This window comes from Corapipo altera, unplaced genomic scaffold (genome assembly GCF_003945725.1).
Source record: "Corapipo altera isolate COAL_440 unplaced genomic scaffold, ASM394572v1 301, whole genome shotgun sequence".
Lineage (NCBI taxonomy): Eukaryota > Metazoa > Chordata > Aves > Passeriformes > Pipridae > Corapipo > Corapipo altera.
The window spans coordinates 1,224,332-1,250,448 of record NW_020884926.1 but is presented as its reverse complement, the minus strand read 5'-3'; the positions used below and the strand labels follow the sequence as shown (position 1 = coordinate 1,250,448).

The 26,117-nt window shown below is 42.6% G+C and overlaps 1 protein-coding gene across 6 annotated transcripts in view; it reads left to right on the top strand.

Annotated features, from left to right (window-relative positions):
• PRKCZ (protein kinase C zeta) overlaps nt 1–23,700 on the top strand; it is a 33,318-nt gene extending 9,618 nt beyond the window's left edge. For 2 of the 6 annotated variants that reach the window (XM_027658128.1, XM_027658129.1), the window contains exons 6-19: nt 9,069–9,154; nt 10,412–10,543; nt 11,723–11,804; nt 12,027–12,079; nt 13,904–14,092; nt 16,451–16,548; nt 16,877–16,963; nt 17,637–17,772; nt 18,271–18,358; nt 19,215–19,334; nt 19,844–19,923; nt 20,499–20,588; nt 22,892–23,007; nt 23,203–23,700. In XM_027658128.1, coding sequence (XP_027513929.1) covers nt 9,069–9,154; nt 10,412–10,543; nt 11,723–11,804; nt 12,027–12,079; nt 13,904–14,092; nt 16,451–16,548; nt 16,877–16,963; nt 17,637–17,772; nt 18,271–18,358; nt 19,215–19,334; nt 19,844–19,923; nt 20,499–20,588; nt 22,892–23,007; nt 23,203–23,290 — 1,445 coding nt within the window. In that variant the 3' untranslated portion in view covers nt 23,291–23,700. The other 4 variants (XM_027658131.1, XM_027658130.1, XM_027658132.1 and 1 more) reach the window with 4 other exon arrangements.
• The last annotated feature ends 2,417 nt before the right edge of the window (nt 23,701–26,117 follow it).

The following is a 26,117-nucleotide window of genomic DNA, read 5'->3' as shown; positions in this document are numbered from 1 at the left end:
AGGTGACAGGATGGCTGAAACCTCTCCCAGCTCTTCCCAGACACTCCATGTGACCCCTGCCAGGCGCTCCCAGCATCTGCTGGACTGGAGCCTTGGTGCTTGAGCAGTGCTTCCTGGGAAAGATGGCAGACTTTGAGACCGCTGTTGGATTTATGGATGCTTTCCCTTTTCCAGCAGATTAGCTGTTCTTTTGGGACCGATCCGGAGCGAGGCTGTCCGAGGTGTTTGCTTCCTGTTCCCCGAAGCCGCAGCCCTGATGATCCCGCGCTGTGGATCCCAGCAGCTGATGGGCACTTTTATAACTTAGTTATTGTGGTCTCAGCTTCTTTCTGCTGCCAGCCCCTGCTGTGATTTATCACTCCTGGTGCTGCAGTCGTTGTGTAACGCAGCACGTTCAGCTGAACAGTTCCATCGATTTGTAGGAGTTCCCTAACGGAATTGCTGGTTTTATCAGAAATGCTTGTTTTGGTGACATCAGCTCCTTGACATCCATGCCATGTTTTAGTTTGTGCCTCAGCTGCTCGCTACAGCCTCTCAAGGGAGCCAGTACCACCCGTGCCTGGATACATGAGGCAGAGATGTGAAAGGGAGAGACGGGGGTAACCAGTCTTCCATTAAATATTTGCTCTTAATGTTCGAGCTGATCCTGCCTATTGTCCTTGGTGTCTAATGGTGTTCACACAGCAGCATCCGTGGAGTAAAGGGAAAATGTTTCATTTCATACCTACTACCCTGTAAAGAATTCCATGCTGAAGAGGCTAAAGAATAGAATCCAGTGAGTAATGCATGTTTCTGTGTGGGCTCGGCGTGCCGGGGGTGCCGAGGGGGCCGGGGCCGTGTGTACGTGTGCTGCAGGAGAGCACAGAACTCAGCATTTCGGGGCTGGTCCAGGCGCCCTCCCTGCCACCCTCCTGTGCAGCCATGGACTGTTACAAATGCAGACATTCCTGCTGCCTCTGAGCGTAGGGATGGGGCTCAGAGACCTCTTGGAATTGCTGGTAAAATTGCTTTGAAAGGACTCCTGGGGAATGTATTTTAGGAGGAAAGGAACGGAAGAGTGAGTGATGCTGCTGCTGCTAATATTGGAGATTAATGAAAGAAATGTATCCAAAAAACCCTGATGGTATGTGCTCAGGGCCTGCTTATTGTAAGATTGCTGATGTACAGACTAATGATTTAGAAGCATCATTTTCTGAGGCCTTTTTGTTGAATTGTGCTTAGTGGATTGTCATAGATGGATGTTTTTTAATTGTGAAATACTTGTTTTGAATTAAGGTTTACTTATTTTTTTAATGTTGTCAGAAAAAACTGTGCTAGTTTACTTCTGCTTAACAAATAGATCTGTGTATTTAATATTAAAATTCAGCTTAGATTTGGGCAGCTAGTGCTAGCAAATTCTAGGATTGTTTTGCTGTTGGCTTCATTAAATAGAGGAATGCAGACTAGGAAACCTTTAAATTAATTAACTAAAGAGAATGAATATGTTTTTAATGTAGCATGACTGTTTTTATTATCTAATATTTCCGGCTGATTTTGCTGCCTTGTTTTTTTGGTAATGATTACACTGTGTTGTGCATGTCTCTGATGCTCTTTGTTTATCTGCTCAGTATTTTAGCATTAGGTGTTTGGACTTCATTTTCCTCCAAGCCATCCTTCTTGAAAATTTCATCATAGGCTTGAGTGAAGGTATCTTAGGACCCTAATTGCTGTTGTGAGCTTTTTATTTTAGGTATAGATACCGGATTTTGCTTTATGTTCTGCCCGATACTATGAAATAGCACTAAAAGGCTTCTTGCTGGAGTAGTGTGGCCTGTAAATATTTTTCTAGCTCCTAAGGCAGATTTTTCCCTTCATTTGTTACTGTATTGGCAGCAGTGATTAGGTTATTCAGAGCACGTGAACCAATTTAATCCCCCAATGAAGAAAGGAACTATTGCCACCATAGAGACTGTTCTGAAGACGTCGATTGGATTGCACGGGATAATTGGGCAATTTGGAATCTCTAGTAACCCTCTCCTGCTTTTTGTAATTGAACTGGGGAGGGGGGAATTCTGCTCTTTCAGTGTGAGATATTCTTGCTTAGGATTTGAAAACAGCTGTGTCATAGTTTCTCAAGAATACCTGAAATCTCCTCCTCTGCCTTTGCCGTGCTCCACGTCTGTGTCATACGTGACAGATGTGAAAAACACACAGATTGTGAGGCAGCACAAGTTCCTGAGAACAGAATTGCAGTTAAAGGCCTGCTTTGCTTATAGTCATTGCATGGGTTTAATTCTAAAACAATTCCAACATCTTTCTTTGCTGTGAAACCTCTGAGGAAGAATAAAGGGCCAGGCCTCCCTTTGGACAATTGATGCATAAGATTATAAAGCACAGGTCTGATGGTGAGGTTTGAGATCTGCCCTTAATTAAAGGTACTGCATGTCTTAGCAGATGTTTATGTACCAATTTTTCAACTATAAACTAAAAATACAGTGGAATAAGGAATGCTTGGGCTAGTTTTTAAGGTGTCATAGCAAATAGCCTGTGTTCCTTATTTATTCTACACCCCCCCCCGTAGCTGTTGCTCAGAATGTAGTATAATCATGCAGAAAGGATGTCACCTGGCTTTAGAAAACTTCTCTTTGATGTAATGTCTAGATCCACTCCCTGTGTAATCTCTCATGTTTTCTCCTGAGCTGGTAAATCCACTGTCGATAGATATACAGGCATTTTGGGTAATTAAATGGGCAAGAAGGGGATGAAGCTTTTTGGTTTTGTTGGCATTAGTGAACAGCTGTGAGCCTGTTAAGCCTTAGTTAGGCCTGTGAGTTTTTCAGTAGCTTGGAAGAGCTATTTAATATGTAACCTCCTAAATTATATGGTCATGGTTAATTATATGTCATTATACTCGGGTTCTGTGTAATACTTTTTGAAATCAGTTGCTCTATGCAAGTTCTGGTTTTTAATGTGTAACTGAGCCCCAGGACAGCAGCAGAGGCCTGCAGGGCAGGGAAATGTGCTCTTCAGTGTTCAGCTCCTGGATTGTGAGAACCCAGATTTTGGGTGAAGCCTCGGGTGCTGCTCCTTTGGAATGGGGAGCACTGGGAGGGAAGCCTTGGCACACTGGGAGCCTTGGCACACTGGGAGCCTTGGCACACTGGGAGCCTTGGCACACTGGTGTGGTGGCAGTTGTGCAACCACCAAGGGCCTACTGGGCCACAGGGATGGATGGGAAATAAAGCAAAAAGGGTGTGCTTGAGGGGTGCTGGAAGGAGAGGCACAGCCAGGTCACTGCCAGGGAGAGGGGAGGGTGAGCAGACTGTGCAGTTCATCCTCAAACCACACGGGGAAGGCAGGGACTGGGGCAGTGGAAAAGGGAAAAACTGAGTGGCTCAGTATTGACCAGAAGGTGCCTCATTTGTGACTCTGGAGTCCCGTTGCCATTTCTTCTGCATCTGTAAGGGCTTGTCCTCAAATTGTGAGCTGGGGAGATATTTAAAAGGAAACCAGAAACTATTTGAAGACAATACTTCAAGATTTTAGTATGATCCTCTTGACTTTTCCAGTAACATCCTCATAATAATAATAATAATAATAATAATAATAATAATAATAATGCTATTCTATGCTTCTTCCAGTCATTTAGGTTATCTTATGTTCTTCAGTAAAGCAGTACAGATGCCCTGTGACTGGCACAGGATTCCCTGTTCTTTACTTTGTCAACTCTAATAAAGAGCTAATTAACTTGAATTTCAATTTCATTCTAAGCACAGGTTCTGGAAACTTTTGGTAGTTCTGTGATGATCAGCTTCATGTGCAATAGCTCCAAATAGAGTTGCACAGGTAACTGTGAAATAAGGGGGAATTGGGGTGTACAGGCCAGGCCACAGCCAGGGGAGAGCATCAGTGCAAGGAGACAAGGCTGGGACTTCTACTTGGAAAAAGAGAACTGCTGAAATATGGTACAGTTAATGTAAAAATCCTGACTGGCATGGATTAAGTTAAATCAGGTAACAGTTTCCTACAGGACAAGAAGTGGAGAAAGTTGGGTTGCTCCTCACTTCTTTGGTTGCCTTCTTCAGTAATTTCAGGGTGTGTAGAAGACAGAGGCTTTCTGTTACCAGGTTTTTATTTAGAAGAGAAAGTATTGCTATATGTATGTACTAACACACAGAAGTTTGTTTCAAGAAAACAAAGTGGATGCAGATGCCACAGAAAACTTTAAATGTTCAGAACTTCAGTTTGATCTACTCCAGTACTAAGTTAGATTAAAGGATTAGATAATTTCAATAAGTACTGGTTCAGTATCTTTCAGCTTGGTTAAATGTTTTGATGCAGCTCTTCAAGGATCTTAACTGAACATTAAATTCTGTTTTCATCGTAGTAAATCTTTTAATGAAAGTGATTTTTATTTTGGGAGAATAAATGCTGCAGTCACCAAAAGAAGTCTGTGGACTTTCATTAACACTGCAGTGCCAGTTTGGGTTTGGGGTGCACGTGACCACTGGGACTTTGTAACCAGAGGAGCCAACTCCACGTCATGGAAAGGGGTGAATGTCAAATTGCAGGGAAGGTCCAGGGAGAGAAGGGAAAATGGGAAGTTTTTTTTCTTCCCTAAACAAAGATGCTCATCACCTTCAGAGTGTGTCTCCTGGCCCTTTTCATAACATGTTCTTTTGAATCAGAGCAACAGCTAGAGCAGCATTTTGTGCTGTGCTTGGGACAGCCTTGCAAATGCAGCAGGAGGGGCTGGAAGGACACCCAGAGGTTGTGGTCCCTGCCGGGCTCAGAGATGCTCAGAACCAGGACAGTGTCGCTGCTGGGGCACATCAGTGACTGAACTCACTGAGGGTTTCTTGCCTAACACTTGCAATACTTTGTTATTTTCAAGTACATCTGATAAATCTCCCATTAAGTCATCGAGTTCTGAGTCAGAGCCTTGCTCCAAGTGAGCTGTTAGCTCTGTTTTATTTGTGGCATTGTGTCTGTAACGTGACTTGTCACCTTGCGGTGCCACGGAGCCATTTTAGCAGCAGGATGGGAGTGTGAGCATCCAGGAGGAACAGGTATTCCAGGAGTGCAGCTGGGACTCCACTGACCCCTTGGCAGTCAGGGGGGAAGGACATTCACAGTGTTGCAGTAAATGCTGGGTAAATATTCCTGTTCTGTGAGACAGATTTGTGTCCTCGTTGGTTCTCTGCTGGTGCTGTTGGTCCTGTGCTTCCTTGGTCACCGTTGCTGTCTTAATTGTGCTTCTTTTTTAATAGAGGTTGATCTGACTTTGTAGTTAATTTTGGTGTCTGTAAGAAAAGGAGGATGGGGAGGTGGCTTCCCAGCTGCAAATCAGTCTTAAATTAAATAAATAAAAAAAAAGAAGCTGTCTTCTGACCATTTAATGTTTGCAGTAACTCCAAGAGGTCAGTATATTAAGGATACTCTTCATTTTCTAACTTCAGTTGTACATAGAAGTTTATTCATAATAAAAAGAAGGGCCAGTTAACCCATCCCAAGAATGTCTTTTACATTCTTCAGAAAGCAATTTTATTGTTTCAGTTTAACTATTTGCAAAAAATTATGTAACAAAAAATTATGAGAAGCAGTATGGTATCAAACCCTCCAGAATTTACCTTCCCAAACTGGGTTCTATCTTTATGTGGAATTCCTTTATCAAATCCAGGCTCTCTGAAATACCAATATCAATTTCCCCCTTGTAATTCCGGAGTTGTTTTTGAAAGAATGCTCACTTGTGTGCTCAGCACAACATTAACAGAACAAAACAAAAACTGGGCATTCTGGCAGTGTCCAGCTGGCAGGGCGGGTAATTGGCCTGTAAACAAGTTGTATTAATCTCTGAGAAATGATTTGCAGCAATAGCAAATTACCTCTGTGCTCAGGATGGGGACAGGCTTCATTAGAGCTGCAGCACGGCAAAGCAGAGCCTGGGACTGCAGAGGGGATCATTTCTGGGGCCATTTGTTGCTGTGAACCAACTATGTTGTCATTTGGAAAAGAATTGTGCTGCCTTCTATTTGTCCCCACTTTTCCAGGTTCCATTTCCAAAGGCAAGGGTCTCATCCTTTCTGGGGAGGTCACTGTGGAATCGGGGGGGTATCTTCTGTAGATGAGTTAATTTGGAGAGCACACTGAACAACAGATGAATTGCTCATCTATTTATATCCTCAATTAAATAGTATTTATTTGAAATTTTGTGAAAAGAACCCCAAGCCTAGGGAATGTCACTGGAAAGCCAATATTAAATGTGTTCCTGAGGTTCCCTGTGCATCACTACTGGTGATGTAGTTGCACAGCTTGACAACAGAGGGAAGAATTGCACAGCAGCAACAGCCAGTTGTTTCACATTGCTTTTTAAGTTTGGGTATTTTTATTTCTCTTGTAATCTTCACTTGAAATTTTTTTTTCCCAAATTTAGTGTGTTCTTTGTCATTAGAATATATATCTGTACCCCAATAAAAATTTGTTATCCCTGTTAACAGCTTAAAATATATTTTGATTTTTCCTCTAAATCTCTTCACATACAAAATGAGGATTCAGAAGATTTTTTTTTTATTTTTTTTTTTTGTTAGGAAAAGTCTTGTGTTTAATATTCATCAGAGAGGAAAGATTATTTAATTAGGGGTATGATATCTCCTTCAGCCTGCAAGCAGCTAACTCCAACTCCTTAATGAGTTAACTGATGTGTGCTGTGAAATAAATTAAAAAGTAGCCCTTTTCATTAAGCACAGTAATTAAATAGTCAGGCTTTTGTGGTGGCATTCCTCTGTCTAGGTGGCTGGGATCAGTCCTGGCTATAAAAGCTTGGTTTAGTTATCAAGAATCCCTGTTTGTTTTATTCTGAAGTGTTCTGGAAACATGTTCCAAAGCATTTTGTTTGGGTTCAGAAGTATCCTTTTCCCTGTGAGATGCAAACTGAGATCAGAGCTTTGTTCACACATCACAGAACACGACAGCAAGTTGGTTCTTAATTCAAGGAGTACATGTACTGCCATTTATGAACCTGGTTATTGTTCTGGGTGGTTCCTTAGATCTGGTATAGCCCTAGTGAGGGTTTCTGGGGCTGATTGATATTGAAACCCCCAACTCCTTATTCTATCCCTGTGGGAATTCCTAGGGAGGGTGGCCTCTTTCCTGGGGTTCCTGCCTGCTCAGTTTTCCAGGGGCTGAGGTCTCTCCAGCAGCACAGCCATGTGGTGGATCAGCCACTTGTCCCAGTTTTGTATCCTCAGTGACCAAGAATGTTTTGTTCTGTTGTACAAATTCAGTTTTATTGTGTGATAATAACAGAATGTGGGATGTGAAGGTGTGTCTCAAAATGCTCACAGTTTTCTCCTTTCTTACCTTGACCCCTTTTGGGGGGGGGAAGTGGGGATTGATTTGCCTCATGGGGTAAATTGTAGAGGTTCCTACTTTCTAAAGCTATTCTATATTAAGCTCAGTTTTTGTTAGACTGTTACCTCACAAGTATGTGATATAAAATCCTGCCTTTGATTTAATATTTATCATTAATTAGGGAGGTGACTTGCTCCTTTATTTACAGCACAAGCTGCTCGTTAACTTATCATTCCCTTAATATTCCTCGTGTCAGTGATAAGCTCATGTTCAGATCACAGATGTATTACGTTGCCTCCATATGGTGCTTTGTCTAATGAATTAATTAACTATTTTGGAAAAAAAAATCCCTTGTGAAGATTTTTCCTCCTGGTGAAAAGTCACCCTACAAATGGTTGGAAGGGTTTTTTCACTGGTGTTTGTGTTTGGGCATGTTTTCAGTTAAAAATTGTTACCAATCCATTTAATAGTGCAATATCTGTTTCAGATGCTTGCACAGTAAACATTTGCACATGTAAATAGAGTAGGTATGAATGTTTGGGGATTTGGCACTGCAGAGTTGTGGAGTCACAGGAACTTCCATGCTTTTATGTGTCTTGCTTTGGAAGGACAAAAATAGAGTATCTAAAATCAGCCCCAGTATTGCAGTCAGTGTTCACACATGGTGTGTCAGTAGCCTGGGAGTTTTGGCTTGCTCCATATAATTTAGAATAATTTCTCCACAAAGAAACTTTTTACTACTCGCATTATCATTTGGCAGCAAAAATGTCTGGGTTTTTTTCTGTTTAAAAAAAGGCTTCATCTTGGGTAAGGTGTGGATGTTTAAAACTTGAAAGTAACATTAAAGGCAAAAAGTTAATTGCATTAATTTCTGAGGATTATAAATGTACAGTTTGATGCTTTGTGAGGGTGTTTATTGATGAAGTCTCTCAGAGTCTTTACAGCCCCCTGTACCCCCCCAGTGCCCACCTGGATCTGCTGTGGGAAGCTCCCACTCCAGGTTGTGTGTTAGGGATTGGTTGTGTCCCCAGCTCAAATGTGGCACCACACTTAATATTAATTATCAAACTCTAATTAGCCAGTCACACAAAACGTGCCTGTTTGCATGTAAACAGTGACAACAAAAGTAACTCGGAGTAAATGCTGGGTACTGTTGTGTTTGACCTCTTGAAAAGCCAGGCTTAAACAGATGAAATGATTCCTTGTTATGTTTAGAGTGTATTAAAAATAATTGTAGACCTGTACTTGAACTGCCCGAACAGAAGAAATATTTTGGGTAGTGTCTAATGCAAGATAAAAAGGAGGTCAAAGAATGTAACTGCAGCTTTGTAACATGTTTAATGTTGTGTATCTGGAGCGTTATTGGCACCAAGGATCCTTTGTGTGTCCATGGGAAGGGGACAGTGAGAGCAGCAGCGTCACTTCCCTGAGGAAGCTGTTTCTTTAACAGCTCTGTCCCTCTCACCTGAGCTGGAGCAGCCACGGAGCTGTAACGGGATTATGATCATGTGAGGAAAAGGAGCCAGGGCTGGAGGAAAGGGAGAGGCAGCGGGGAGAGCACATCCTGCCCGGGCTGTCACTCACGGCCGCCTTAACACCCCCCAGTCCCCGGGCAGCAGAGCTGTGCGTTGAGATTTAGGAAAGCAAGATTGTTCTCGGGCACAACTTGCTTGGCACGGGCTGTGGGTGCTGCTGAGCTGCCATGCTGCTGCTTTACACCTTTCTGGTCTCTTCCCTAGAATCCATCTACCGCCGGGGCGCCCGAAGATGGAGGAAGCTGTACCGAGTGAATGGGCATTTGTTCCAAGCCAAGCGCTTTAACAGAGTGAGTACTGGGGGGGAGCTGCCCGGGCTGGGCATTGTCTGACCCTGCTGTGCAGGGTGTTGGACAGGGAGGGACAGCCCAGACGCCCCTTGGTGTGAAGGTTCTCTCTGTGCACTGTTATTCAGGTCAACTCGGAAGGGTTTGAATCTGGGATGGAGTTCCTGCGGGATCGGTGGAAAATATTTATTTTTAAAGTCTCTCTGAAAGGACTGGGTTTGTGGCTGTTCACAGTGGTGCATCCTTGGAGCAGCAGTCCCCTCTCCTCTCCCTGCATGACTTTGATTGCTCGTCTGCATAATCTTTTACCTTCAGGACCTCTTGTCATTCTTAAAAGTCACAGCTCTTGATCTGAGCTTTAACTGTTTGGAATCTGGGGTGCTGCATCATCCAAGAGTTAAAAATCCGGTTTATTGAGCTAAAATACAGCTGCCTAGGGAGAATCTGGCTTGAGCCACATAAGCAAGTGAATGTAGCTTTAAGGCTGAGACACCTCCTTCACTTATCCTGTTATGCCTGAGTATTGCAGCATATATACAAATGTGGTGTGCACTTTGGGGAATTCCACTAAAAACTGAGTGCACTGAGGACAGTTAACTCTTTCATCCAGCAGTGATTTTTAAAAAAATTAAAATTAGCATTTTTTCTTAATGTTCCCCACCTCAAAACTGCACTGAAAGCAAGAAAAGCCCCTTAAAACTCAGTACCTTATCACCAGATAAGTGAAAAATCTGTGTCATGTATCTGAATTGTCACATGCATTTGTATAATGTGCTGTGGCAACCCATTTTTTTTAATTTATAGTATGAAAATATACTTCTGTTTGTTTGCTACACAGTTCAAACATATTTCTTTGAAACACTGTGTGAATGCATACCTGCCACATTAATAATGCAGAATGTTATAGATGATGATGGTTTAATTGAAATTAGGCCAGTAGTGAATATACATGTGGAGATTTTGATACCTTGTTATGATGCTCAAGTGTCACAATCCTACCCAGGACTGCTTTTATATCTGCATACAAATGACATCAGACAAAGACAAAACATCCATTAAGAGAAGGCTGCATTTGGCTGAACTCTGAGGGTGAAGTGTAACCTTCAGTTACTGGGGAACCCCTGGATGTTCAGAAATTACCATTATTGAACCCCTGCTTGGTGCCTGGGAGGGGTTCTGGCTGCTGGGTGAGTCCTGCCCTCCCGAGGGGGATTGGTGCTGGAGCTGCTGATGGAGCTGCTGGTCTCCCTGTCCTTGCAGAGAGCGTACTGTGGCCAGTGCAGTGAAAGGATATGGGGGCTCGGAAGGCAAGGCTACAAGTGTATCAACTGCAAGCTGTTGGTCCATAAACGTTGTCACATCCTTGTCCCACTGACCTGCAAAAGGCATATGGTGAGTTTGCAGCCTGTACAGAGCTGAGGTGGTTTGGTTCACCCTGACCTGTGCTGGTAGGTGTGTGTCCTGGGTCATTAAATGCTGTAGATTTATAACCCTTGGCAGGGTTTGGGTTTCAGTCTCTCAGATGTCTGTGGAGGATGAGCCCTTGGGTTGAGAGCAGAGACAAAGTGAGGAAAGAAAACTCACGATGTGACTCGAGTGTACTCAAGCTTGAATTTGACTTCTCCACGAGACATCTGGTATTTTACAGATAGACAGAGTTGTCAGTGACAATCTCAGCAGTTGGTCCTTGTAGCCTGTGGGAATGTTTGAAGAACCAAGGCACTGGTGTGGATTTTGCACTGCTCTTTGCAAAAGGGCTTGGTGCTTTCCTGTTCTTGCCCTCTCAGTTTCTCCAGTTCTGTTCTCATGTATTCCAGTGGCAATGCTGGTGTCTTCCCTAGGCTTTAAACAGCTGTATCCCTGAATTCTAGCCCTTTCCCATACTCACCCCCAGTGTTTCACTGGTGGTTGTGTGGTTTTCTAACTCAAGACTTAAACCAGTATTTTTCTTTAGTGGTATTGCCTGTGACCTGCCTTGGCATTACTAATTCTTTGCCATATAATTTATGCCTGTTGCTGCCCCTCCTGGAATAGTCCCACGTGTCTCATGAATGAGACCAGTGTCCACATGCAATGTAAAACTATCTGGTGCTGTGATCTTTACCAATTTATGCAATGCCCTTGCATAATGAGTAACAATTCATGTTTTTATGAAGCAGGAAGGGAACATGCCAGTGCTCTAAATGCAGTCTGTAACATCATGCTCAAGTGTTTACTTTGTTGTAGTTCTATGTGAAGCAGACTCACAAGTCTGAAATAGGAAAAAAGTTTGAATTTGCAGTAAAATAGACCCCTCTTTCTTTTAGAAGACAGCTAAACATCTGTTGCAGTTGCAGAGAATGGCTGATGGGAGCATTAAGTGTTTGGCAGGCTGGTGTTATCATGCATTACAAAATGGTAAAATTCAGAGATGTTAAGATTCAGAAACACTTCCTACAAACCCCAGTTTTCATCCTGGGAGGTGCAGGTGGGAGGTTCTCACTGAGCTGTAGCTGAAAGGCAAGACAGGGTCACCTGGCAGGGGCTGCATAACCAGTGTGCTTCTCTTTGCCCTGTCCCTGTGCTCCCAAGGATTCGGTCATGCCTTCCCAGGAGCCTCGGATAGGTGAGAAAAACGATGAAGTTGATCTCCCTTCAGAAGACACTGATGGAAGTGAGTACTTTGCTGCCCTGGAATCCCTCTTTCCCCTTTTGGAGGCCCGGTTTTCACTCTCCCCAGTTACAAGAAGAAAGTGGAAGCATTTGGTCAGCTGTCCTGTGGTATTTAAAGCAAACTGAGCCTAAGCTACTAAATCATCTTTCTGTTTATCAGTCTGTAAGATTATTTCTGAGGAAGGCCTTTGTAACAAAACTACTTTGTTGGTTTTTTTTCCAGTTCCCTACATTCCTTCAAACAGGAAACATGACACCATTAAAGATGACTCTGAGGTATGTTTTTAAAACAGCTTTGTAATTCATATTTACATTCTCTTAATCATTCAGCTTTTCATAAAATAGCTGATTATTTGTCCTGGTTTTTCTGCTACCTTTTGAAAAAGTCTGGTGGTTTTTTTTTCTGAATTTTTATTGAATTTTTTCAAATTTCTGTATTTAGCTTTTGTCAACCCAGTAATGATCCAAGATACTTTTTTTTTTTTTTTTCTTCCTCCCTTTCATTTGTGCTGGAATAACAGTGATTTAGCAGCAGGTTTGACTTTATTGGTCCTTGCAACAAATGGTGGCTTTGACATTGCCTTGTGTGCTGGCCCTAATGGATGTGCACCCTTTGTCACCCTCAGGCTGTTGGTTCATCTGATGATACATTAACTATCCAGCCCTCTGAGAGGTTTCATATAAATAATACCCAATAATTTATAGGCAGCTCCTGTGGAAATACAAGTGGAAAAACATACACTTGAACTCTTTTTTTTTTTTTCAGCTCTTTTATAGAAGGTCTGACACGATCTCTGCACATCAAGAATGTCTGAAAAATCCCAGTATGCTTCATTTCTAAAGGGCTTTAAGACATTTCTTTTAAAAGGGTCTGATATGCCCCTCTGAGCAAGGCTGCACCTTTTTCCTTTCCTTCCACTACAATGCCTGTCACTACCACTCCTTTCTCCCTTGAGTAGTTCTGCTCTGGGGTGACTGCCTTATTTTCAGTCACGTGTCTTTAGAGTTTATCTCAAATTCAGGGATGGAAGGGTATAAATTAATAACCCATCAGAGAGTCTGAACTGCTGCCATGGTCAGTGCTCAGGGTGTGTGCAGATGTTGAGAGGTGCTGTTTGCTCACCTGCCCTGAGTTCTGCTGCTCTCATTGGCTTTGGAGCTGCACTGAAATCATCTCAGGTATCCTGCAGAGAGGAACTGGCATTCTGGGAGCCTTGCCTAGAATCTTTAAGCTTAGAGCAATCTCTTGTAATAGCAGTCAATCCTAGATCAAGATCCTTTATATAAATACTTTCCATGGTTCCACAGAATGCTGATCTGTCTCCAAGTACAGTAGTGTGAGGTCAGATAAAAATAGGCCACCAAAGTGTGTCAAAGCCTTGGATAGATGGGTAAAACCAGAGATGTCCTGGGTACCTGCTGCATTTGGCTGGTTCAGCTGCTCCATCTTCAGTCCCACATTTTCACAACTAGTTCCAGCAAGCAGTCAGGATGAGGAAATTTATCTTTTTTTAAAAATAACGTTCCTGAAAGTGTAATATTTCCTGCAGATTCTCACACTTGAGGAATTGAGGTCTGCTTCTGTATGTTCCCAGGCACCTGTTGGGAATCTTTATTTTCATTAAAACTGTAGAGATTTGAACACAGAAACTGAAACCAAGGCAGGTATATTCATTGGCAAATCAGTGTTCCCTTATCCATCTTTTGTTTGGATAGTCTTTATTCATTTGTACTGCAGTACCTGTCAGGATTGAAGGGTGCTCTTCACTTAGAAACAAAGGAAAATTCCACATGGCCTGAGGTGCAAGGATTTGAATCAAAGCCCATTTCTCGAGGCATTGCCTTCTGCCTTCCAGGAGGGAACGTGAAAATGCTTCACTGGATGAACTAATGCCCTGAAAAACCAGTAACTGTTAGTAAGAGCAAAACCAACAGAAACCAAACACTTGTAAAAAAAAATGTTACAATCAGCATTCAGACCTGTGTCCAGGGCCAAGCAACCTCAGCAGATTCTGCCCCGTGCTGAAAGTTCTCTCTGCTTTAATAGTTACTTGCTATGGAAATGTTTTCTGTTTCCAGCATCTGTTTCTTTTTATGCAGGATATCAAACCAGTCATTGATGGAATGGATGGAATTAAGATTTCTCAGGGGCTTGGACTCCAGGACTTTGATTTAATCCGAGTTATCGGCCGTGGAAGTTACGCCAAAGTTCTGCTGGTTCGCTTAAAAAAGAACGATCAGATCTATGCCATGAAAGTGGTGAAAAAGGAACTGGTCCATGACGATGAGGTAAAACTCTGGGTTAACTGCATTCTGTTACATGTTATAAAAACTTGGGATGCTTTAACAGAAAACATTCAGCTGAGCAAGCAGCTCGTGGGTCAGACTCCTCTGTCGTAGTTTTTCTGCCTTTGGAACTCATTTGTCATCAGCTTGTCTGAGTGAAGCAGCAGGAGGAAATCTGAGAGAAATGTCCCTTATTTTAATAACAGTTATTAATAGTTTTAGTAGAAATTATGTATTAAATATTCCAACCTGGACGTACTGATCTGTAAGTGACGAGATAAATGGGGAATTTGTGCATTTAATTTTGAAAGAAAACAAAGATGTTTTCCAAGGCAAAAGCATTGTCTGTGTGTCAGAAAAGGAGCTGGAAGTGTGTTCTTACAGGCCTGGTGGTGGAGCTTATGTGAAAGAGGCACAGTACTCTGGGATGTTTTTTCCATGACTTCAGAAATGATGATGCTGCCATTTGAGGTCTCTGGTTTTTTTGCTTGCCACAGAAATGCACTGCATTTCTCAATTCTTTTCAAAGTCTGGTTAAAATTGTTTTAATACAAGATCTCAAATGCACAAGTTTGGGGGAAAAAGAAAAATTCAAAAGGGGGGAAAAAAACCCCCTCAACAACCCTTCAGCTTTTCCCTGTAATATTCACACTTTTTTGAAAGAAGGATGCTGGGGGAAAAAAGCCCAAACCACTGTTTTAAGTACTATTTGTGTTGGTAGTTGCTCTGGCTGTCACGTTTGCCATTATTCCAGAGGCTGGGATCAGTTCTTCTAAAATCCTCTGGCTTGCTCTTTGTGCTGTTTCCCTTTCTGAACAAAGCTTAGGCTGCTGTGTGGTTCCCTCACCCTTTCCTTTCACCCTGTGTTTCCAAGAAGGCAGAAGCTGAAGTGCTGTTCCCTGGGTTATGCAGCAGCTTCTGAGAACCAGAGGTAGATGAGAAAAGGCTTTCTTGAATAGTGGCTCTCATAATTACACAGAAGATTGAGCTAATTGGCTTTTCTCTTCTCTGAGATAGTCTGCATAATGAAATTCTGGGGGTTGATAGGAAATTCTCTGAATTCTGGGAGCGCGTGAGATATTGCAGGTAATGGAAATTTCACCTTGTAAGTGTTTCATGGGGAAAGAAAAATCAATTACATAGCAAGGATCAGCGTGTTTAAATTGGCTTGTGCTTTCCAGGGAATGGTTGATAGTGGGGAGAAGTGAGACAGAAGCAAATCAAATACCTGGGCTTCTGCTGTGAAATTTTCCTGTGCTGAATTTTGTTAACAGTGGTGCCCTAGTACAGTACTAATGCATGAGTACACAAGTGCACTGATTAATTAACTAACTGGGGCTAATTTAAAGAGAAGCTCATTCAGTAAACCCAAAAGGAAGTGGACATATTTATTGCCTTATTCAAAGTAGGACGTTTGGCTCTTGTTTGGATCCAGCTTTACCCTTCCAAGGGGTTGTGTCTCCTTGAGTGTCTGAACACAAAACCCAACAGATTTATTTACTTTGATAGTAACATTTCTTGGTTTCCTTTGAGACTTCAGTTTCTCTGTCCATCCCTGCCAGGAAGGCCTGATTTCTCACTCTCTGTATTTGTCTCCACATTGGTTGGAGAGCTAAAAGTATCCAGGAGGATTTTTAGAATAATTGTATTTCTAGTGTATTGGCAGGGTGACACATGAGCAGTGCATTGCAGGAGGAGTGAACTTCTACTGCTAAAACTGCCTGGAAGGCTTCAATTGTGTGTGGTTACATGGAATAGTGCTTAAATACTTTGTTATCAGGGATATGAGTTTGCAGCACATTCAGGCTTTGGTAGGTTTTTATGATGTGGTTTTGCACTGGATGTTCAGGACTTACCCTGTTGAAGGATTAAAGGTGTCTGTGATGCTTTTCATGATTTTGGCTGGACCAACTGAGCAGGTTCTGGTAGTTTCATTGAATTAAATTTGAATTTCAGATGAGAAGATGAAGTTCAGTTTATGTGAACCTTCTAAAAACTGCAGATTCTCACTGCTTGTGTCACTGGCACGAGTTGCTTCAGCAGCTTTGGGATCAGTTATCTAAGAACTGAATTTATTTCCATGCAGCACAGTGAGCAGTGTATCAAATCCTGCAGATGTCTGATATTTGTAAGGGCTTCAATTCTGTGCAGAACTTTCTCAAATGGTTAAGAAACTTCTCCCTGTGTAACCGAATGCCAATGTTTAATAACTTCCTCCAGGTTTTTAGGGGGTGTTGTCTTTCTGAAGAGCGTGTGACAGTGCTGGTGTGTGTGAGGCAGCACAGATGCTCAGTGTTGTTCTGGGAATACCCCCAGTGGTTATCCAGCAGGAGTTCTGATTGTTCAATTACTCTATTTCAGGATATTGATTGGGTACAGACAGAGAAACATGTGTTTGAACAGGCATCCAGTAACCCATTCCTAGTTGGTTTACACTCATGCTTTCAAACAACGAGTCGGTAAGAAAGATCTGAAAATTCTTTTGTTTTGCACCCCGTGGTCGTTGTGCTGAACTGCTCCTCCCCCAGCAAAGTTCCTGCCATCCCCAGCCAGGGATGTGGGGAGGAAGCACCAGCTGTCCCAGGGATCCACTGCTCAGCACAGCACAGGGGGGCAGCTCAAGCAGGGCAGGGCTGGGGCAGGGCTGGAGGGAGAGCAGGAACAGGGGGAAAGCTGAGCTTCCCAAGGAACAGCTCCTGACAATCTGCTGAGGAGGGGCCAGGGCAGTGCTCAGGAGTCTGCTGGAGAGTTCCCTTGGAATCCATTAATTGTGTTATATACTTTCAGATTGTTTCTTGTCATAGAGTATGTGAATGGGGGAGACCTCATGTTCCATATGCAACGCCAGAGGAAGCTTCCTGAAGAACATGCAAGGTACTTCCTACCCCACACCAAGGGCCTGGCTTGGGGTGGTTTGATGTTTGCATACTTAACAAAGTGTATTCCATTAAAAAAAAAAAAAAAGAATGCAAGCTTGATTCTTAAGTTTAGAACGTCCTGCCCTGGGAAAATATGTTAATTTTATTTTTTGAAGGGCTTTTTGAACTAGAGCAAGCAGTTAAGTAGTAGCAGTTATTCCTATTTACTCCTCTTTATTGCTTCATATTTAGGTAATGCCTCTTTGATCTGTTGATAGAAGGTGCAACTATTCTACTTAATTTGGTCTTATGTTGAATTAATATAGTGTTGGCAGGAGAAGATGAAAAATCCATTTTGCACTGCCCTGTGCTACACAAAGTCTCACTGTCACTCTTTGTGAGCTGAAAACACAGATCTTCCTTCTCATGCTTGGAATTTTCAGCAAAAGATAAAAGATAAAGAGCAAATATTTTCTTACTTAGAATAAAAAAAAAAATTTATCATATTTAATTTAAGGAATGGTGTTATAAGAGATCAGTGTCCTTATGAATAAACATAGCTTGGTTTTGTTATGCTGTTGAAAGATAAAAGTTGACTGTAAAGTGATGTTCCAAGAACAGACATTTAAATTGCACCAGCTTTTGTACCACCTTGATGCTAATGTGGATTTTCTCCTTTTTAATTTCAGGTTTTATGCTGCTGAAATTTGTATAGCTCTCAACTTCCTCCATGAAAGAGGCATCATCTACAGAGATCTAAAACTGGACAATGTTCTCTTGGATGCAGAGGGTCACATCAAATTAACAGACTATGGCATGTGCAAGGTGGGGTTTTCCCTGTGTTTCTGTCACTGTCCCTCAGCTGTAGATCTCTCTGATGCTGCATCCAGTGATGTTTAGAGAGCACTAAGAAAATGTATCTTTATCTCCACTCTGGTGTTACTGAGCCCAGAACTTGGCTGTGGAATGGGAAGTTTACTCTGAAAAAAAAATACTGTTGAGTAGAACCACATTTGGAACTGGATGTGAGAGAAGGGTTTTTCCCCAACATCCATTAGAAAAGGACTTCCACACTGTTCAACTGATTTTTCTTTTTAAATGTATCTGTAAATAGTGAGCAAAATGTTGTTACATACATGTTGTGACTCAGCTGCTTTGCTCAGATAAGCAGTGGAGTCATATCCAGTTTTGATACTATGAGTATTTATTTTGTGCAAGGAGGTTCTTTAGACTCCCTCATAACTTGGCTTTTTAAATCTAATGAAGGGAAATTCCCAGAAAAGGAGATCAGCTTTTAATTTATGAAATGATTTCTGCACATAGGAAGGTTTGGGCCCTGGTGACACTACAAGCACTTTCTGTGGGACACCAAATTATATTGCACCAGAGATCCTCAGAGGAGAAGAATATGGTGAGTTTTGACTACACAACTTATCATTACTGGAGTTGTGGCTTGTTTCAAATACAACCCTATTTAGATTTCTACATTTCTGTGCTATTATACATTGAGAAAATCGAATGCATATTGTACAGCTTAATTTTTTCCTGAAATGAGGTGTTGTTTTTTCTTGCAATCACTCACTTCAGCTTCTTTGTAAATCATACAAAACCAATGTGAACATAGCTTAAATCCCCTGGATTTCCACTGCAGCACTGTTGTCTGCAGGCACCTCTGGGTTCCCCCACAGGTTACCTTTGTAATCCCAGCTCAGCAAACTCGAACTCCCCCAGTGACAGTGACAGTGTGCATGGAGTGAAAGCACAGAGTGTCAGGACTCTGTAAACCCGGCCATTAATCTTGGGTCTGGGAGCCTTAACACCACTAATCTTGGTTCCTGGGAGTGTTCCCACCCCTTGGAGAGCTGGCTCAGACTGTGTGTGTGTGTGTGTGGAGGGTTCAGAGTGTGTTTGTGCACAGGGTTCAGAGTGTGTTTGTGTGAGGGGTTCAGTGTGGACTGGTGGGCTCTGGGCGTGCTGATGTTTGAGATGATGGGGTGTTTGTGTGTGCAGGGTTCAGCATGGATTGATGTTTGAGGTGATGGTGTGTGGGGGTGTGTGTGTGTGGAGGGCTCAGAGTGTGTTTGTGCACAGGGTTCAGAGTGTGTTTGTGCACAGGGTTCAGAGTGTGTTTGTGCACAGGGTTCAGTGTGTGTGTGGAGGGTTCAGTGTGTGTGTGGAGGGTTCAGTGTGTGTGTGGAGGGTTCAGTGTGTGTGTGGAGGGTTCAGTGTGTGTTTGTGCACAGGGTTCAGAGTGTGTTTGTGCACAGGGTTCAGCGTGGACTGGTGGGCTCTGGGCGTGCTGATGTTCGAGATGATGGCGGGACGGTCCCCGTTCGACATCATCACTGACAATCCCGACATGAACACTGAAGATTACCTCTTCCAAGGTACAGCCCTTCGGGGTCTGGGGGGTTGTTCTGGGGGGAGGGAGGAGGAAAATGGCACTTTGAATGGGGCAGGAGGCTTTCCCATCCCATTGTTATTCCACACTGCTCCATTGGGGAGTTGGGAAGCTGCCCGCTCCTTAACAGGCAAAACCTTCTTTACACCAGTTACTGCAGTTCTGTAACATAGTCTGGCATGCTGTTTAATTCATATTAAATTAAATGCTGTTTAAAAACACCCTTTCCTATATACTGAGGACACTGAAAGTTTTATTTCCTGTTTACACACAGTAGCAAAAGATAATGAAGTTAACATGTCTCTTAGGAAATCTTCAAATGTCAGTATAACAGTGCCTTGAATTACTGTAGCTCTTTTTGTTTGCATTGTTTTAAATAATTACCTTCCCATTTCCCAGCTGGTACCACACTGAAATAATAACAGTGTTTGTATTGAAATCATGGTCAGTGTCACAGACCAAAAAACAATATTGCTGTTTTTTAACCTGTAACAGTTATTCTTGAGAAGCCAATCCGGATTCCAAGGTTTCTTTCTGTCAAGGCTTCCCATGTGTTAAAAGGATTTTTAAACAAGGTAAATAACATTCTCTTATTTTTAGCATCTGAGAGCTGGAAGTCAGAGCTTCCTGTTGAAAGCGATACAGTTAAGAAGTTAATCTGCTTACCATTAAGAAAATCTGTAAAACCCTGGTATCCTCCATGTTAAAAACCCCATTTCTTACTTGCAAATTTACTGAGGGAATTCCACAGCACAGACTTGATTTAAAAGCCTGCCCTTAGTTGGGAAAAAGATAACTGTAGGTTTGCTTATAAACTCTTTTCTGTAATACTTATTGCTCATTTAATTAAGCTGCTTGAAATCTGTAGGGCTATTATCATTAATGGAGAAGAGGACAGGAATTAAGCATTACTGAATAAATCTCTTTTATATTTTGAGAATTTGTAAAGTATCATTTAAAAATTAATTTTCCAAGAAACTTTTATTTTTAAAAAAAAAAAAAAAAGAATGAGAATCCCTTGCTGGCTGTGATATTATATTCATCCCAGCAGCAGTTTGCACAGTCATGGGAATGCTGGAGTTGTGCATGTGGGCTTTGGGAAGGGTGGACTGCAGTGGCTTGGTGTGTGTAACAGGAGTGTGTCCCACAGGATCCCAAAGAAAGGCTTGGCTGTCAGCCCCAGACAGGATTTGCTGATATCAAGTCCCACACGTTTTTCCGCAGCATCGACTGGGATCTGGTAAAAACCACTGCTTGTGTTTTGGGCTCTTCCAGGGGAAGAGGTTCTTTCTTTATTCACTGTGTGCGTGTGAACAACCCCACTGCAGCAGGGGGATTGAACTCCACAAGTGTAAAAGCTGCTCTGCTTTCCCTGGGTGGTGGAGAGCCAGGCTTTCCTTCATCACCACCATGGAAACAGCTTCAGTCCATGACCAAAAATCTGCCTGTGCTTCCCAGCTCTCAGAAGGGTTAGACTTGTGGGGGTATAATTTCTGAAATATGAGTTTTAGGCAACACTTGAAAGCATTGGTGGAACCATTTGTTCCCTGGGTGCTGTTTGCAGGTTCTGCAGACTCATGTCCTGGGTTCTGCTGCTATAAAATGTTCCCCACGTCCTCCCGGGTTCCTGCAGGTGTGGGAACAGGGAGGGACTGTCTGGGTTTGTGCCACAGTTCAGTGCCCCACTGTTGTGGGGGTTCATGTCCCACAGTCCTGCTGGCAAACATCCCAAGCCCCACTGAAGGAGGAAGTGTGGCCTGGCAAAGCCAGCCCTTTGCAGTGCTGTCCCTCATTGCTCCTGGGGGATTAGAAACCTCCTCTGCCTTGCCAGGGAGGTTTGTAGGTGATGGACACAACCCCCAGACGGGGTCAAATGCCATGAAACCAGCTGAGGTTACAACCCTGGGAGAGTTTGTCATCTGAAGTGTTTGTGATCTGCCTGTAGTACATTAAAATAAAAAGACTGAGTTTGCCAATTCCATAACTCCTACAGTCACTCAGGGTTTACCTGAGCAGGTGTGAGCAGCACCAGTCCCTTTGTTCAGGATGTGGCCTGTGAGCAGTGGGGTTGGTTAGGAAGGGTCTCTCTTGCTCTCAGGTTTTCTTTGGTAGTGCTGGTGTGAGGGAGGTGCTTGGATCCTGGTGGAGCAGATGACTTGCATTTCAGTGGGTTTGCAAGCATAAAATTGTATTGAAATGGGTTTTTTTAATCTGCTGCTACTTGGTAATTGTGTTCCTTCTGTCTTCAGCATGGAAAGCATCCCAGAAGTGACATCCTAATGTTTGTTGGCACTTGAGCAATAAAACTGCTCGGTCAGGAGCACTTCCCTGTCAGCATTACATTTTTAATACCTAGCTAACAGTTGAAAAGGAGGGATGTAGTATTTCCACAGTCCTGGGGAGCACAGGAAGAGGCAGCAGTGCTGCAAGGACATGAAAGGTTCAGGGGAGAAAAAGCTGCACAGCTTCATCTCCCTTTGAAGCTGCTGCTCTGAACTTGGCTGCAGCTCTGCAGAGAACACACTGACTGCAGAAAGAGCTAAAACCCCTGGTGTTTGCAGAACTGTTCCTGCAGGGAGGGCTGGCTGTGATTTTGTCAGCCATCCCTTGCTTTGTGTTCCCTCTAAAAGACCAGTGTGATTTTTTTTTTGGTTGGTACCTCTTGGTACACCAGGTACTGCAGCTTCTGTTCTGCTTTGCAGGGTTTTGAGGGAAATAGAGAAGACTGTTGCATTTGTATTTTGGTTATTGGTCTAAGAAATTCTTAAATTCAGCTGGTACTTCTTGGTCACCATTTATGCTGATTGAATTTTTATATTTTCTAAGCTGTTTTTTCTTCTGAAAGTTTTCATATTAAATACCTATTTTTTAAAGAAACTGGGAAGATTGAGGTGATCTGTTCTGTGATATGATTAGGAGAGTGCTGCTCGGGAGGATCAACATGTCAGATAAATTTAAAGCTAAACTTCAAGTAAGTGTTGGGAAATACATTCAGGAGAAAATTAAAAAACATTTGGAAAGCTTTTTTAGTTATTAGAATCTTGTACTCACCCCCTCCATTTCAAAGAAAAAAATTTGACTTAAAAGCTTTTCCAACTCTTTTCAAGTTGAGACAGAAGGAAAGGAGTCTAATGCTGACTAAAAACTCCTTCTGTGAAGCTTGAGCTACATGGAAAAATAAATACAGGGAAAGGGAACACACAGAGCAGGAACATTTTTGCTGGTTTAGTCACCAGAGCTGTGTGTGGAGCTCAGGCTCCTCACTCTGCTCTCTGTGCTCAGGATGGCTCAGGGCTGCTGAGTGCACTCCTGAGTGCAGCCTCTCAGCTCAGGAGAGAATGAAATGGTTGGATTCTTTGGGGTTTCTGTGTTCAAACACAGAGCCCGAGCTGGGCTGGGGTGTGTGACCTGGCCTGTTCCTCACGTTACCTGCGCACTCTGACACTGCTCTCCAGTAGCACTTACTGCACTTGGGTTTGTTCTTGGGGGATTTTGTGACTATTCCACATCCTGATTTTTCCTTTCCCATGGAATGGTTGGCAGCTGGAGAAGAAGCAGACGACCCCCCCGTTCCAGCCGCAGATCACGGACGATTACGGGTTGGACAACTTCGACACGCAGTTCACCAGCGAGCCCGTGCAGCTCACCCCGGACGATGAGTACGTGCTGCTCCCCCACCTGCTGCACAGCAACCACTTAGCATAGAAATTGTGTCAAAGTCACTGCAGAGAGGCTGTGCTTGGCATTAGGGCACGGCTGTGTTACAGTAAATTGCACTGTCTGTACCCTCCCTATCTTGCACAGCTCACGGGCTGTTCCCACGAACTAAACCACTGCTTCCCTTTGTTTTTCAGAGATATCATAAAGCGAATAGATCAGTCAGAATTTGAAGGATTTGAATATATTAATCCATTGTTGCTGTCAACAGAAGAAACAGTATGAAGGGATGAGCTGGTTGGGGACAGTGTGACTGACATTAATTTATCCTTAACTCCAGTATATGCATGCGAGGCTGGGACTGCTCACTCGGGATGGAGACCAATGATCTAAAAACAAATGTGCTGCTGAAAATCAAAGAAGAGAAGAACGGTTTTGGTGGGTGTCCTCTGCCACTTAGTGATTCTTGAGTTCTGGGCACTGACACGACTGGCTTCGTTAATGAAGGAATTTGCATTTTGTGCCTGTTTCATGAAGGATTCAAATGTTCATTGCATCCCTGCAAAAGGAGATCATGAGAAACTTTGAGATCCACACACTTTCTACAAACACTCGATGCAATGAGCTCCCAGTTGAAGAGTATTCCAGTGTAACATCCTGAAGAATAAAATATATTACGGTGGTGTTGAAGCTTATTTTTGATGCCTTTTTTCACAAGTGGTACCTGTCTAAAACGTCTCAGATATATTTAAAAGGAGTTGTGTTTTATTAGCAATCAAAACATAAATTTGGGTACAAGATTTAAGTGCCTAAATGGATAAACTGCATTGAAGGATTATTGCATATTTGGAACGTTCTTACACCTGGTAAGTTCTGCTTGTTAATATTAAGTAACCATTTCCATCTGAAACATACAGTTCACAGCTGCAGCCTGGGGTTCAGTTGCATTTTTACAGAATTTGGAATGCAGAGTGACTCCGTGAGATTAATTCCAAATTAGAATTTACAGTATCGGTTTCCAAATCTGTTGTCTTAAAACTCCAAATTTACCAAAACGTAGAGATTGAAGAGAACTAAATTTGCACACAAAGGATTTCTAAACATACTTAAGCAGTGCCTACACCTACAATGATCTTGTGTTGTATATTAGATTTTTGAAAAGTATTTTTATCAACAATACAGATATTCAGAAGTAGAGCAAAAGCATAATAAAGCATAGCCTTAAAGTTTAAGTAGTAAATCTAGGATAACCATAAGATAAAATCCATTTTTCCTGATAAAGCACACCTCCTACTTCTATAGACTGTCTGCTTTCCTCAGTGTCCATTAATAACTAACCATTCTGTGTCAGGGAATGGGATGGTTCCAGGAGTGAGTTTGCATCAGAGTAGGAAATTCCTTTACTGGAAGAAAAACAAACGCCTAAGAAATTGGAAAAAGCAAAAGACAACTGTGCAGTCCCCTCAGGTGGAGAGGGGGGTGTCAGGGCAAGGGGCTGCTGCTCCCCCAGGGTGCAGGGCTGAGCTCGGGGAGGGTCCCAGGGGAGCTGGGCTGTCCCTGCTGCCCCGGGCTGGCTGGGGGGTCACACCCTGGGGGCTGGAGAGCCAGGGGGAAAAACAGCTCTGTGGGCAGGAAAGCCAAGGAGAAACCCTGTGCCTGGCACCTCCCCGAGGGGGTGGCAAACGCAGGACAAATTGGGACACTCTCACTTTGTTTCCATTAACCTCTGGTTTTCTCAGGGTACAGCATTGCATTAGGTGCTGAACATGACATCTTTGGGATTCACATCCAAGTCATGAGGTGCTAGGACCAGACTGCCAAAACATTGTTTGAAGTAATTAATCATTGATTAACAATCTGTTTTGTATCCCCTCGTTAGCCACAATTATGCAGACCTGTGGTTGTTGAGTTCTAGGAATCCCATTCAGGTTTCAGTTGTGGGTTTCTCTGTTGGACTGTAGCTTTTCATATTAAGCAAGATGCATTTTAATCAGCACTAAATAATTTAACTAGTAAGAAATATTTGCCTCAAATGCCTGGACTTTAGATACTTTATTATCTACTAAAGGCAACATTACCTTTTAAATGTAATCTGACATTTTTTTTTAATTACTCCCTTTTCCCCTTCTCCCTCTTTTATTTTATTTACCCTGAATAACTTTTCTTTCAGTGTTTTCAGAGGTGATCAGGAGTGATCAGAGTGACTGCAGGCAGCTCATGAGTGCAAATGGGGCAGGTTAAGCTGTCCTTTGACATGCCAGGGCATGGACCTTGAAACTGGAAATATTAAGAAATGTGGGTTGGGGGTTTTTTTTAACCTTTTTTTCTAGGTTTCAGAACATTTTTGGGAGGGAGGGAAGGAAGAACAGGAAGACACATTTTGCTAAACAAACATTGTAAAGACTACTTGATTTTTATTTAAGAATTTACAGGCATTTACAATGTTGCTGTGTTGCCAAATAGTTTGCTGGGTACAAGTTTGGTTGCTCACGTGCAAGTGTTTGAATAATGTTCTGTTCATGATGAAGGGGAAATTTTTTATATAAAGTACTTGTTTTATAAATAAAAGAAAATGAAGGATGTAATTAAATGTGTGGTTTGGAAAAAAAAATCCTAATATATTACAAATGGATCTGGTAATGATATATAGTTGTCTTATTTGAAATAGTAAATGAAATTCTAGCTAATTTAATGATTGTAAAACAGTAAATATGTTCTTGTAGTTTTGTATAATTAATTAGTTGGGATCTTTGCTGACCAGTTTTAATTGTGCAGAAGATGGTATACTAATCCATAACAGCTGAGATCATTTATATTCTTGCACATCTATTAAAGACTTTAATGAAAAAGTGAACAGACTGTTATTATTTATCAGTAAACTGGGCTGTGTCCAAGGTCTGAAGGAGACCCCACTGTGAATGGAATCCAAGGAGCCTCCCTGGGTGTTGATCCTGATCTGTGTCCTGGACCTGAATCCCAGCTGTAGGTTCTGAGCCCAGGGCAGGGGCAGTGACCTGGGGCAGGGTGCTGCTCCTGGACTCTCCCCAGCCCTCAGGGCAGGGGGGGAGCCTTTCCCAGCCCTGCAGAGCCTTTCCCAGCCCTGCAGAGCCTT